The 15,089-nt window shown below is 42.2% G+C and overlaps 1 protein-coding gene across 2 annotated transcripts in view; it reads left to right on the top strand.

Annotated features, from left to right (window-relative positions):
• PGBD5 (piggyBac transposable element derived 5) overlaps positions 1–15,089 on the top strand; it is a 75,647-nt gene that overhangs the window by 17,446 nt on the left and 43,112 nt on the right. For both annotated transcript variants that reach the window (XM_054196835.1, XM_054196836.1), the window contains exon 2: positions 13,734–14,161. In XM_054196835.1, coding sequence (XP_054052810.1) covers positions 13,734–14,161 — 428 coding nt within the window. The remainder of the gene's footprint in view (positions 1–13,733; positions 14,162–15,089) is intronic.

Here is a 15,089-nt window from a genome sequence, read left to right as displayed (position 1 = left end):
ACCCACGTTCCCTGAAGAACGCATCAGTTGCAATTTGTTTGCCAAGGTTTGAGAACAACCACAATCTACTGAGTGATAGTCCTAAGGCCCTGAAGGGAGAACAATGTGGCTACAGGAGAGACTACAGAGGATTTTTATGATAAAAAGCCATTATTTCCCTCCTTTCCTACCACTATGCATATTATAGCCCCAGTCTTGCTTATAGGATTAATAATTGGCATGGCTGACTGCACAATGAGTGTGTGCTCTGGAAACTTATTTCCGCTAGGGAAAAACACAAGGCTGTTAAACGGCCTTTTGATTTGTGAGTGACACAAATTAAAAAAAAAAACTCCAAGGTGAGTGGTGAGGAATGTTAATATCCTTTGAATCTAGAGAAGCATATAAGCACGTGCTTAAATAAATGCATGTGTGGTACTAATTTAAAAATATAGTCTAGTAACATGCTAATAGCAGACTGACATGAAAACTGTTACACCAAATGCAAAAGTACGTGTGGCTGATACCACCACTCCCCTGTCCTTACAAGAAGAACAGGGAGGGCAAAGGGAAATGACTCCTTTTCAAAGCAAACTGGTTATACTGGTATAAAACCTACAGGTAGATCAGCTGAATCTTACAGGATTCAAGTGCACACTCGGCTCTCTACTAAAGTGAGGGTGAACTGTGTTTGCTACGCTGCTCTAGTCCTGAATGCTGTCACTGGAGAACTCTAGGGCTTTTGATCGCTGCTATCGGTAGAAGTTTTTTGAGCAGGCATCCCCAATCTATGCATATTTATTTATAAATTATATACATGTACTACTGTGCTAATATACTACGTACATTATAAAACATACACAAAAATAGGAATTTAAAAAGGATGAGATAAAGATGAAATAAACTTTATTTAAAAATCTTATTTTATTTATTAACAATAAAAAAAAATACCCTTTTCTTCCAGCACCCCAACAGATTTTCTTGTGCACTCCCTGGGGTGGGAGCATCCCATGTTGGAGACCACTGCATGAGGGGCTATGAAAGGATCTTGATATGAAGTTCTTATGTAGGCAGCCAGACAGTTCCTGGGAAGCAGGACTGTGATCATTTGTGTCCAGCTCTGCCAGAAGGTGTCTTCAGTCCAGGCCCAGAGAGAGAATTTCTGTACAGTGACTTGCCTCTCTCTGCCAGGCGTTACTTACTACCAGACCCAGATCTAGTATTTAGCCGTGATGAAAAATAGCGTGTTCACCAGCTTCCTCTGTCTTCTCTCTCCCTTCTCCCTCCTCCCCAAATAAATAACATTCTAGCTTGCCTAGCGGGCTTGAGGTTTTGATGATACCAGGTTATAAGAACTCCAGACCCAGCCTTGCTAATAATCTCAAGGAGCTTTTTTTTGCTACTAAAACATCGATGGGTGTTATAGCACTTAGAACCTAGTTGAATCTGGCCCTAACAGAGGAATGTAATCAATTCTTGATGTGGAAGGGAAAATGCTACCTATTCAGGGCTATTCACAATTAGTGAGGAGGAAAGAAGCCGCATCAGAGATGATGGAAGAAGCTGGTGGGGTTGAATGAGACGCAGCAGGTCTCTTACTTTTCTTAATTTTATTTTATGAAGCAGTCGACATAAATAATGAATGAGTGGAGAGAAATGTTGCTTAAATGAGAGACCTTTGCAAACGTAGCAACAAGCAGCTGAGGAAGTGGAAGGGCAATACAAAGGAGCAAATCTGTCTATAATATAAAATGAGCTTTAGCAGTTAAGTCTGGAAGGCTTAGGAAGCAGGAGGCTCCCTATGGAGGTACATATTCTCCTTCTGTATTTGCCTTGCTATTTCTGCACACAGAGACAAGGAGAGACTTAGCAATTGAAACTTGAGGTTCTCAGATACTCCTTTTCCTGGGGGATTCCATATTCAAAGAGTGCTTAAAAACCAAATCAGAAAACGAAAGAAGGTTTGGAAAGAGATGAGCATTCTTGGTGCTGGAGCTGCAATGCTGTTATCCCGGGTGGAGCAGCAGCAGGATAGGCTGATCTCTCCTGGAAAGCAAGCTGACACTGGGGTTTCTGATAAATGAACACTGACTTGAGGCAGTGTCTCAGGGCAAGAAGGGGTGGGGGGGGGGGGTGTCTCAGCTTTCTAGAAAACACGGTGGTAAAGAGGCAGAGGTACTTGGATGTCAGTAGCAATAAAAGGAAGAAGAGTTTTGCCATGTGAGAGCAATGACTTGCTTAAATAACCCTTAATTGTTTGTTGTTTAAGTGGAGGCTGTGAGGCAGCTAGAGAGTTGAGTTTTCCTTGTAGAAAACGTTGTGGTCCTAGATAAACACTGATGTGTGCCACACAGATGTTGGGCGCTTTCTTGACGGCCGGGACTGGCCAAGGAAAGGACTTGCAACAGCAGCTTTATGCGAGTTTTTTCATATCTGCTATGAAATTAAATTGATTTTGGTGAGTTGACTGGCTGGACTATACAAAAGAATACGTTTCTACCTTTGCTCACCTGCACAAATACCTACATCACCTTTTCGGTGTTTTGTTTTTAAGCCCACAGAATTTGAATCCACACTTTAAGAGTTTGAATGTTTCTTCCATTATGTTGAGAATGATTGAAGAGGGTGAAGGTGCGGCATGCTCATGCCTGTGGATTGTAGGAAAAGAGGCAAGGAATACAACTTTCAACACTTTTGTTTAAAATTACACTGAATGTTACAAAATACAAGAGAAAAGTCTCCAGCGGCAGACCTCCTTCACCAGTAGTTATGGCATTTAAGCTGTGCTTACCTGCTAATCAGGTATCCCTTGCCAGAAAGGGTTTGATGGAAAAAGGATGTATGGAAAGTATGACTGTAGATGTCAGTACTGTGTTAATTCACATGGGCCAGTGGTTGGAAGCAAGGGGGGAAAACATACTCAGAAACTTCCTTATTATTATGTTAGTAAAGCATTACCTTAAGCATTCCACTGACTCTGCCTATGGCCTTCAGTCAGTCACAGGCTTTTGTTCTAGACAGATTTTTCCAAATTGTGGAGGATTTAGCTCTGGTATAGTAATCCAAGATCTGTTCTGAAACCTACTGCGAAGACTGCATGCTGCTTCTATAAGAGGAAGAACATAGCTAGGAAATGTGAAGCTCCAGTCACTGAGGTCTTGTGCTATAAATGTCCTAATCTGTGGTTACAGAATGGGAAGCTATTATTTCTGTTGTGATAATGCCCAGAAGCCTCTGTAGGAATCCTTAATGTGAAGTGCTTGGCACTTCGCAAACAGAAGGATACGCTTTGCAGTGGTTGTTCCCACGTTACTAGTTTAAATTTACCTTGCAGGTGCATCCTGTATAACTATACCTGCAGATTCAAGGAACTGATGTTTGGGCCTGTTTTTGTATAGCAGAAAGTTCTACTGGTTTTGTCTTCCACTCTACTACTTAATATGACCCAGATTTCATCACTAGCAACTTTTTTTTTTTTTCTTTCATGTGAGCACACCATAAAGTTCTTTGAAAATCTCTGCTGTATGAAGTCTGTTGCTGCTAGGTCTAAAGTGAGAAATACAAGCTATTTCTTCCTTTTATAAGCTGAGGTATGTTCTTATAGTGTATTAAATCCTATGGAGTCTTCTAGCTTTTGTTGATTCATATGTTGGCGGCCCCCAGGAAGAGTGGAGAAGATGATCTCCAAGTGTAGCTGTGATTGGGTCTGATGGATGGCTGCCAGTAAGCAGTGCCTGTATGGTGACCTCAGATCTGTTCCCTGCCTGATCTCAGAGTAAACCATACCAAGGCTGTGCTTGACGAGATGTACTTTGGCTCCAAAGTTACAAAGCATGTCTCCTGAAGGAGAGAAGCTCCTTCCTGGAGGAAGACACATGATGCTCCTCTTTGCATACCTAGTTCCTGATGGCTTGTGCCCTGGCAGCTGTGTGGCATGGCATGGGCCGTGGGGGCAGCTGGCTGCTGAGCAGTTACGTTGACTGCACACGGTAGCTGGGCAGAGGTTGCAGGAGCGGAGCTGTGTTGCTGAGGGACTGCTATTTCTAGATCCTGCTCTGACTTCACTGCACTGTTTAGCTCTGAGTTGTGCTTCTGGCTTGCCCTCTGCCGATACAACTCCCTGAAAGCCCTCCCTAGGGGTACAGTGGTTTGTAAACATGTCTGTGTCACCCTGGAGTTCGCACAGGCAGTACAAGCAGTAAATTCACTTATTTGCACAGATGATTGCATTTTTTATTTTATTTTTTTTTCACACTTCATAGTTGAAGAAATGCTCTGGTTTCCTAAAACTGGGAAGTTGTGGGTTTTTAAGAGTTATTTGGAAGCCTAAGCAGTTGGGAGTGCTGTGGAGTGTGTCATGTATCCTATGTGTGGTAAGAGGATTAGGGATGTTGATGTGCATGGTATATAGAAGTCATTTATTGAACTTTCCATCCGCTTGGCTATTTTGACTTCAAATGTTCAGACAGCCTGCGGCACTGGTCACTTCTAAGGGCAGGCAGAACAAGGATGGAAAAAGGCAGTCTAACGATAGGGGCAGGAGTAAAAGGGCAAAAAGAAAACAGCGCATAAACTGTTACTGTGCATGCATAAAGGAGTCCTGGCTCTAGCAAAGATTGCACATGCATGACCTCCACTTTCATCTTCTTAGCTGTCCTAAGAAAATATTTAGACTTTCTTCTGCCTCTAAGCCTAATGTACCAGCAAGGAACATGCGGTTTGTAACTGTTTGTCTCAAGGTTTTTGAGGGTGTTGGGGATGAACATGGAGAATGTAAAAGGGGATGATTACAAGTTTAAAAGCAGCTTTGTAAATGCATGTGTGTTATGATCTTCTCTGATAGAGATGGTGCAGCCTTCAACTGAGGGTGCCTGTAACTGAAGTGTTGATTTATTTTATTATTGTGATCTCTAAAGTGACGAGAGTTCCTTTGTCTCCCAGTCTGGGGCGAGCACAGCTGAGAAACCTTGTCTTACTGGGCAGTTTGTGAAGCTCACCTAGAAATGCATGCGCATGATTTCCTAGAGACAGCAGGAAAATCCAAAGGAGGCTGGTACAGCCCAAAGGAAGCAGGTTTAGAAAAATAACGTGAATATCATTCCCATAGAGTTTCTGGCACCAACTTCCTTAGGCGGATTCTGGTTTTTCAGCTCTTCTAGCTGGACTGAAGCAAGAGTGCTCCACTCATCACCCTCTCCCAAGTGGGCGTAGCAATAGGTGCTTAGTCCTGTGCCTGGGAAATAGCATTGAACGTTTTGGGGACTATGTGCTTACCCTAACAACTATTCTCTGTCTTCTCCAGGAAGAGGCTGTAGCTGCCGGGAAGCAATTGCAGAGACCGGTACTGTAGCTACCTTAGCTCATGTGGGATGGAGATGAATCATTAGGAGGTCGTGTACTGAAATGAATGTTCTTGCATGAAAAGGTTGTCTCTAATGCTTTACTGGACTGTCTGGATTTCCTGTTGATAAATTCTTACTTCTTTTTTTTTTTTTTTAAATAATCAATTTTTGAACAAACCAAGAAAACATTTCCTCATGAGACTTACTCAAAACCAAGAGGTTCATTTTTCTGTGGCATATGCATGAGTTGCATGTAAATGCAGGAATTGACAGGAAGGCTTTCAGCATCTCATTAGTTGGGTCACTTGCTTATTGACTTTTATTTACGAAAGATAAATGTCCTGATGATTTGCCTGGAAAACATACTAGGCTATTTTTCTTTCTTCAAATGCAAAATCCGTCCCTTTGGAGGCAGGGTCTTGAGATCAAATACTGCTAATGCTTATACAGGTGGATTTTTATTTTAAATTGCCAGAAAGGATCAAGTTGCATGTGGGTAATTGTATCTGTGAACAGTGTGCATTAGAACAGACCAGGAGCCCAGGAGAGAAAGATGTGAAGATGGATTGCATCTCCAAGAGCTGCCTGTGCAGGGAGGCTCCCCGCCATGGGACCATCCCAAAGCAGCCTTCTGGGATTTAGTTACGAGGGGTCACCCTGCTGGCAATGGAAGTTGTGCTGACATAAAACTATCCATGCTGCTTTGTAGAGTTATTTCATAAACGTGCACAGCTGTGCCTACAGCCAGATGTGTAACCGCTCTGTGATCTAGCAAAAACTGAATTACAGATGATGTACGAAGTCAGCGTGTTGATGGTTGTCTCTAACCTGCTAGATATGCTTGTTGTCAGCTGGACCGTCAGGAGCAGCCAGTCTGCTCTGATGGTTGAGTGCAGTAAAATGTTAAAAGAAAGTGCAATGGACTATTGCCATGGAAGATACTGCAGCAGAAAATCCCCTGATGAGGGACAAGCATGTTCAGTCCCTCAGCCAAATGAATAATGTCCAAAGGATTATGTAAGCTGAAACGATACGGTACTGTTTCAGCATTAACTCTGCTGCTTTAAGGTGTTTGGCTTTCTAAAATTATATTAACCACAAGACCTTGCACCAGTGTTTGGGAGGTTCTGTTGGACGTTGGTAAGGTGATTGGTAGGTTGTAAATCTCACCACAGAAATGAAGTAAATATATGATGAAATATGTCAACATTACCTGCAGTAGGCTTTTTACTCTTTCTGCTTCACTTGCCACAGTGTGAAGGCTTTGTAGCTTTAAAATGTGATGGTAAACACAAATAAATACTCTTAATTGTTTTTTGACCATGGCTTAAATATACAATAAGCCATATTTTCATGGAATGCTGCCACAACATCTCTCAAATGTTCTCATTCTCAGACCAGTGCTGTTGGTCAATGGGAAAGGTTTAAGACCTGCCTCCGTGGTCCCCTGAAAATGCCTAGAAATTTAAGTATTTTCATTCAGTGTCTTATCACACATGGTAGCCTGCTGAGTGACAGCCAAAATTCTTTACCCTTGGCATCCCAGTCATCATCTTGGTGTCCCACTGAAGTTCTTCACCTTGTCCAGACTGAACTGCCAGCTCATGCAGAGCAGCATGGGGCAGGAGGAATGGGCAGGGTGCCTCGGTTATCACCCCAGGCCATGGGAGGACACTGTCACATCGAGTGGGAAGGCTGTCTTATATTGGGTAGAAACAGGTACATTACTTGTCCCTGGCCTGTGCCAGGTTGGCATGCTAGACTTGACTCTCAAGGCTTTCCTATAATGCTGAACAAAGCGAGATGAGAATCTGCATCCAGTACCTAGCAGGGAAGCAAGATAAATTGCAGGAAGTTCCTTAGTTTACTAAATACTTTGCTAAATTTTACCATTTAGTTTAAATTTTACTGTTTGGTTTACTAAATAAGTTCTTTATTTAACTTGTGCTGTCTGGTGTGGAGGCCAGGGACTCTTGACCAAAGTCAGCACGAAGCAGCTGTGTGCTGGTTTTCAGTCCTTTTTTATTTGTCCTTGGAACACTTTTTGACCCAGCTTCTAATTCTCCGTATAGATAAGAGTGCAATGTGTGGATCACTATTGCTGATGCTGTGAGGAAAACAATTCTTTTTAATGCTGGGGAGAGAAGAGAAAGTGCCCTTTCACGGAAGCTGTTTGGAACAATTTTTGCGACTATGGTTATTATGTGCAGATGTGGAAGCCTTGTATAGGGGTTGGAAAAGTGCAGCCAAATCACACTTTGCTAAATAGCTTGGAATAAACTTAACTGAAACCAAACATAGAGCAAAAGTATGTGCTGCTAAGCGCCCAGGCAAGGGTGCAAGGTAAATTTCTGGGGGAAGGTGACCTAATAAAAACTTACCCAGAAGCATGGGCTGCTGAGAGAGCCCTTATGGTCTAAGAGAAACATCTTTGGAAAGACTACGTCCAGTTTCTTGTTTCTCATGTAAGAAAACCAATATAGTGTCTGGGAATTGTGTGTTGTTTGGGGTTTTTTTTATTGCATCTACGTAGGTTGGCTCTGAGCTCCAAGCGACTCCACAGTATGGATCACATTTTGATCACTTATATAGAATTCTTGTGCTAGGCTAGGCAGTCCTAAAGGCAAATAAGATTCACCGAACAAAACAGCAAATGCAAACATCTACTTGCCCTGAAACATTGGTGGCGTTTCAGGGGGTTGGACTAGATGATCTCCAGAGGTCCCTTCCAACCCTACCATTCTGTGATTGGTCAGAACCACAGCTAGCATAAATTAGAATGATTCCTTTGGCTTGACAAAGTAGACTTGTCACTGAAGCTTTGGTTGTTTTTTTTAATGAAGAAGAATGAAATACATGCAGCAAAATGTTCTACGTTAAAGACCCGGATGCTTGCTGCCCAGTTCCTACAGGAGAGCACTATCTGAAATAAACTGGAATAAAAAGCAGAAGAGAACTGTCACATGTACTTACTTCAAGCTGTCTTGACAGGCTTGTCATAAGGCCGTCGGAGTGGCTGTGGTTTGAGAATGGTCTGATGTACATTTCTTCCAGGCCATTAGGAATAGAGCTGATACGAAAACTGATTTTCTGGCAAGCCAGATAAGCTCCAGTGCTTCCAAAGCTTACGTGAGGGAACTTAGTGTGAAACCAAAATTCTGAAAAATCTCACTCAGGAAATATTAAAACATTGTTTTTCATTTTGTTTCTGTTTTTTCAGCTCTTTGTATTGGTCTCTACTCATTAAGAAAGATGAAAAATTGTTTAAACTGTCTGTCATATTTCATCAATTGACACTGTCTATGAAAACATCATGATTTTTTTGATGAATGTGTATTTTCTGACAGAACTCTTCCATCAGCAATTTTTAATGTTCTCTAAATAAGACACAAAAATCATGTTGTGTACTTTTGGAAAAGTGACTTCTCAGGAATATAAATCAGTCTCTAATTGCTTGGACTTAAGAAGAGGGAATTAATTGGCTTTTCAAACCCTGGTCTTTGAAAGCTGTGCCATATGTCAGAGGAGAAAATACTTTATATTGCCAAAAAAATAACAGGTTCTGGATAGATTTTTCTTAGGTGTGTATCTGTGTATAATACACTAAATGAGCTATCCTCATGTGTGACTACAAATAGGTAGATTTTTGCACAAAGAGGAAAATAAAATGACTTCTAAATTGTTAAACTGATGCTTCTACCACACCTGTGCCTGATATTGGGTTCTGCCCAGTTGCTAGTGTAGTTAAATTTCAAAGTCACCACTGGATTAGCTCTGTACAAGGTTTGTTTCCAAACCATGCCATTGGGATTGGCGTACATATGGTAATACCTGGGCCTTTCAAGATTATGGAATATTTTATCATGAACCTCGGTTATGCTTTGAATGAGAGCATTAAGTCTTTTGCCTGGCAGAAGAAAAGGAGAATTTTCTTCCACTGCATTTTCTTCTTACACATCTGATTTATCCTGTCCAAAATGGCAATGCTTTTGACCTCCTTAAGATTTGTATATTTTGTTGTAAGCACCAATAGATTACAGTAGGTTTTGAAACTTTCTGTCTTTTGGTCTGAGTCTGTGAACTCTGAGCTACTAAATAACAGGTTAGTAATCAGAACAGGAAAAATGGAAAAGGATAAATTAACCTATTAAAGTGCTCAAATTACTTAGTCCTGCAAACCAGTTAAGTAAGAAAAAAGCAATTAATTCACTTGCAGTTCTTATTTTTTTCCTAATGTGCTGCTCAGTAAGGAAGGCTAGAAACACTGGTGACATTGGAGCAGGGGGAAGAACGTGATTAGTGGGGGCCCCATCCAAGAGAGAAGACCAGAGAACACGCAGGGACTGCCTGAAGGATGGTCACACAGAAATTTCCCGTGAACTTTTTCTTAAATCTTAAATTTTTTTTCTGCAACGTGTACGTTTGCTGAGACGTTGAGCATGCAGCCTGCTCTCTCGTTAGGCATCGGACCCAGCAAGGCCGCTGCAGTTTGCCCTGAGCTGAGTTGAGCCAAAATGGGCTCTGCAGAGCGCGCAGTCTGAGGGTGAGGTGCCAGCCTCAGCTCCACATCGTATCTCCAGTACGAAACACAATCAGCTTTCCCTGCTTAGCTTCTTCATTTATTTTGAGTCTATTCTTACAATTTAAATAGCTATGGTTCTGGGGGAGATACTCCTTCTGAGTGCAAAGCAGGAAATGGAACGAACCTGGTCAAAATATGCTCTAGTAGCAGTAATGACTTGCAAGGTAATTGCTGCTGATGGCACATGCGAGTTTTTGCTGGTGGACAGGGTGAGAAGGAAGGAGAGTTTGTATGTGCACATTGTATCATAACAGAGGAAGTTTATGTTATTTTACACATTCCGCAAAGTCACTTAAGCAAACCCCAAGTGCTAGTGCTGGCATGTGTGTGCTGCACAGCCAGAGGTTACCCGGTAGAGCTCTGTCCCCACCACTGGGTCTAGCCGCATGTTTGGAAATTCCAAGAGTGCTTTTGTGCTTTGGCTCTATAACTTACATTGGACAGCCTGACTGTTTTTTAAAGCAAAAAAACCCACATACATAAATAAATGTAGAATCATAGAATGGTTTGGGTTGGAAGGGACCTTAAAGATCACCTAGTTCCAACCCCCCTGCCATGGGCAGGGACACCTCCCACTAGACCAGGCTGCTCAAAGCATATTCTCCATGTGCACAATTTAGGGCAGAGGAGAGAGAAAAATCTGAATTTTACAGTCATAATTGTATATTCATTCTGAGAATGGAAGACTAGGCAAAGCTGCTATTTTATTTGACTGAGTAAAGCTTTGAAAGGTAAATGGTGCATGTATGGAACACTGAACTCTTTTCATATCAGTATTTTCTGGGTAAATGCCATTTAAGTCAATGTAAAAATCCTTAAAAAGTGTGAATTCACTATTTAGGTTGCATATATGTATGCTTATATATGGGAATAGATATGCTTATATATGGGATGTATTTATGTACTTAGATAGAAAGTCATATTTAAATCATTTTAGACTAGTCGTTAACTATGCAAAACCCAATTCAAGTTAAAAATTCAGTTCTCTTCCTACAGAAATTCAATGTCACTCTTGTTTTATTGCATATCAGTAAATTATGAATCAATTGTACTCGCTTTGCCAATAAAGGCTGTTTTTTAAGACAATAAGATTATACAGGGGCTTTCAGAATTATATTTAGTCAACAATTATGTTGACGTTTGAGTCAGAAAGTGATTCAGCTCACTTTTTTAGAGCTGTGTGGGTTCTGCATGGTGAATAGGATACAAATCTTGCGTATTTATTTCAAGAAGGAGAGCAGATAGGGGATTCTGTGCGGCTGGAGCAGGACTGCTGGATAAGAAACGTCTGTCCTATCCAGGGTACCTGACAGTTTTCCATAATCACTTTTCAAGGTAAACTTGTGCAGCTACTGAAAACTTAATTACATACAAGACTACCTTTTTGTGCTTCTGCCTGCTCTTGACTTCCTAAAGATGGAGTCCAAGCCTATTGTCCGTATCTACCTGTCTCAAGACTGACATATTTCCACTTTATAAGACTTAATACTTTATGGATGCATTTTGGTTGCTGTAGGCAAGATTTAAAATGTTACCCCACACCGAACTTCTGCTTCTAAAGGCAAGACTTTAAAAACTACCTCTGTGCTCTTCCTGGAAGGTTTCCTGGGCACTGGAGCTATATTCAATAGCTACTCAAGACTTCCTATACAACTAGGAATACACTCTGTGCAGTGTGTCATTATCAGAAAGCCATATCTACTGTAGAATGTCAAAACTTAATCAAGTTGTGTAGAAGGAGGAAGTGATGTGCTGTAAGTCATTCATACAGAATCAGTTGTAGAGCATTTTATGTCAGCTATAACAGTCTACTAGGTGCTAGCAGAATATAAATCTCCGGATCAGAAGAAGAGAACTCTTTGTTAAGAGACTTTATTATTGCAATAGCAGTTAAGGTTAAGTAAGTGTATCTATTTTAGCCCCATAGTTTTCACTTGATAATGAAAACCTTTTATCATTTAAGCTGAATTTTTCTGCTCTGTCCTTGCCAGAACATGGTTTGTGTGGGGTTCTTCACTCTGGTCTTGCTATATAGAGGGATGTGCTTTCAACTGAACTGTTTCACTTCTAGTTTCTCAATCTCACAAATTAAAATTGGAACGTAATCTTTAAATATAAGTTTCTTTCCCTACTGCACTTGGAAAAAAATCCACTTTTGTTTGCATTTTTGGCGTTTTTTTCAATCTGAAGGTTCACTGTTTCAATGCCTTGGTGCTGTTTTTGCTGTCCTTCTAATACCTTCACCAGAATGTACACAAGCATTAAGACTTAAGAGCAAGTCCAACCACAGTATTGGTGTAGTTCCTTGTAGTAAAGTTTCATGCAAAACTTCTGCAAACTATGTTTGTTGCTGTAATTTAGAATGTTAGGTGAGAAAGGGGGCTAATGGACAATACGACCTGACCAATATATTAGGGGGTCTTTGCAGAGCCAGATCACAGAATGGCAAATCTTGTGCTCTGATTCAGCTGAGAGAGCTGATGCTGAGATCCACGCAGCCATGTAGTGCAAAGAAGACTTGCTCTTGTTAGGCAGAACTGCGAATGAGAAGCTGCATGTCTCCTGCTTTTGATCAGGAGGAGTGTTTTTCAGACAGTCACAAGGCTGTTAAACTAAGTCACAGTATTTATCGGATCCAACTCTTAGTTTAGGGTTACAATCATGACAGTGTCTTTTGCACAGGGATGTAGAACTGCTCTTAAGCGCTGCCCTGTCCATTGGGTTTGTCCATGCTGTCCCCCCTCTCAGGTGTATTCATTCACACCGCTTCCATAGCAGAGCGGAGAATGTCCCTGTCTCCATAGCCCTTACCTGGTGACTAAAGCACTACCACGGAGTGGGAGCATGAAAAACACTACCTTGAAAATGGAGCTTAATTAGTTTATGGAAGGGATTAGAGGGGAGGTGGCTGTAAAGGCTGGTGTCTGAGTCCCTGGTATTGCAGGCTCAATGTTCCTAATTCGGTTTAATGTAATCTGGTGCCTGACGGGATAACCTTGTTACACTGATATAGTGCTGCCAACCCTTACAGCCTCCTTTCCCTCCCCCACCCCGCTCTTTACTTATGGAATAGTTGAAACTGGAAGAGAAGGTGCAAGATCAGTGAGAAGCTAGAGCAATGACAGCATGGGACTGCAAGGCTTATTACATTAATGTGAGAGTGCAGGATAAGGCTCAAATGTGGTGGCGGAGACACAGAACTCAAAAGCACGTCGACATGATCTGCATGGCTCTGTGTGCAGAGCAGAAGCAGATTTGAAAGCCACAGGGCTAATAACAACGAACACAGGGCAGGAATTGGAGGTGCAAAAGAAAGGTGGGATCAGGTTCTAGTGCCCAGGAATCATGTCAGATGGGATGGGGTCAATGCACTCTCTCTCTGGAGGGTTCAGACACCTTCCTTCTGGGCTGTTTTGAGGAGGGCACTGCTTTGATGTGCACATGGACAAATAAAAGACTATCCAGAAAAAAGGCCAAAACAGCTGCTGAGGCTAAAAGGTACAGATAGTGTATAAGTGGAAAAATTAAACACATGCTGCCTCACAGACCTTCATGTTACAAACTAACGAGTGTGCAGAGCAGAGGAATAAACTATTCAGTGTGTGTTACATTCGTTATATATAAGAGGAAGACAGAGAATATAGGGGAGAAGTTTCCTGATGAGATCTGTCAGATTGTGAGTACACTTTCAAAGGAATTAGCTGACGTGCCATCACTTTGGCCTTATTTTCCTGCTTTAGGAAAGTTAATCCTGCTTTAAATTGCTGGTGCCGTACATGCCTTGTGATGATCCAGAGTGAGCTTATCTTCCCTTCTTGCTTTTGTCCTAGGTCCAACACGAAAAATGCCCCTGACTGCCAGTGCCATGGACTTTTTTCAGCTCTTTGTCCCTGACAATGTACTAAAGAATATGGTGGTCCAAACCAACATGTATGCCAAGAAGTATCAGGAGAGATTTGGTAGTGACGATGCCTGGATTGACGTCACCTTGACGGAAATGAAGGCCTTCTTAGGCTACATGATATCAACCAGCATCCACCACTGTGAGTCTGTTCTCAGCATCTGGAGCAGTGGCTTCTACAGCAACAAGAGCATTGCACTTATCATGACGCAATCACGGTTTGAGAAGATCCTGAAGTACTTCCATGTTGTGGCCTTCCGCTCGAGCCAGACAACACATGGCCTCTACAAAATCCAGCCTTTTCTGGACTCTCTGCAGAATGGCTTTGACTCTGCTTTTAGACCTTCACAAGCCCAGGTAAGAGCTAAGCTGTTGGCAGGGAGTGTCGCACCTACATGGTCTAGGTTGTCTTGCTCTGACTGAAAGCGCAGAGCACAGCTGCCTGAAGAAAAAGCTGGGTCTTCACAGTGTGAAGCCATGCTGCAGTGCCTCCGTGAAGCATGAGAGAAGGCAGCACTGTTCTATCCCAGTGCTCAGCAATGTCTGACTTAGAGCTCTGCAGTGCAGGTATCCGGCATCTTTCAGTAGGAATGATGCTTTCCGAGCTGGGGGTGTTTGTTTTAGTGGTGTAAACAAGCCTGGAGACTTCTCAGTGAGGTTGGCGGCACCACCAGGTTTTGCTATCCTGAGGATGGGAGGTTGCGGGCTGCTCCCATGAGGATGAGTGGAAAGGGCCAAGCTGGTGCAGCTGGGCTGGAGGGAAAACCTGTACCTGCTTCTGCTACAGGCTGAGGGTTGGATGCGGGAGTTGAGCTTGCTAGGAGTGACTGTCCTAGCAGTCACTAGGTGCTTGCTGTATATGGTCCAGCAGCACAACTACCTCCTCACGACTGGGCAAAGGGAAAATAAGCAGGGGGGCAGGTGCCTTTGCTCACTGGGGTTGTCAGTTGCTCTCTGCAGCACTGCCTGTGCCTTGTGCCAGTCCTGGGTTTTAACGGTATGTGATACTCCTATGGAAAAACTTATTGATGTGTGGATTTGTAACCAAAGTACCAGTGAACTGGAAATATTTCTAGACTACCAGGAATAAAAGTAAGCAGGACTCCAGTAAATTTTCACTTGCAGATACAATTAGGGGTACAGCATTCTGCAGGAAGACTGTTCCATAGGCTGGGCAGATAATATAAGGAACTAAATATAGAAACTTATGTAGCTGATGGTTGTCTGACTACAGTTGAACAATTTTTAATTTTTTTTTTACTTATTTATTTTTAAAGTGCAAAGA

The sequence above is a fragment of the Rissa tridactyla genome, chromosome 3 (genome assembly GCF_028500815.1).
Source record: "Rissa tridactyla isolate bRisTri1 chromosome 3, bRisTri1.patW.cur.20221130, whole genome shotgun sequence".
NCBI classification, from domain to species: domain Eukaryota; kingdom Metazoa; phylum Chordata; class Aves; order Charadriiformes; family Laridae; genus Rissa; species Rissa tridactyla.
This window is presented reverse-complemented; position numbering and strand designations above follow the sequence as displayed.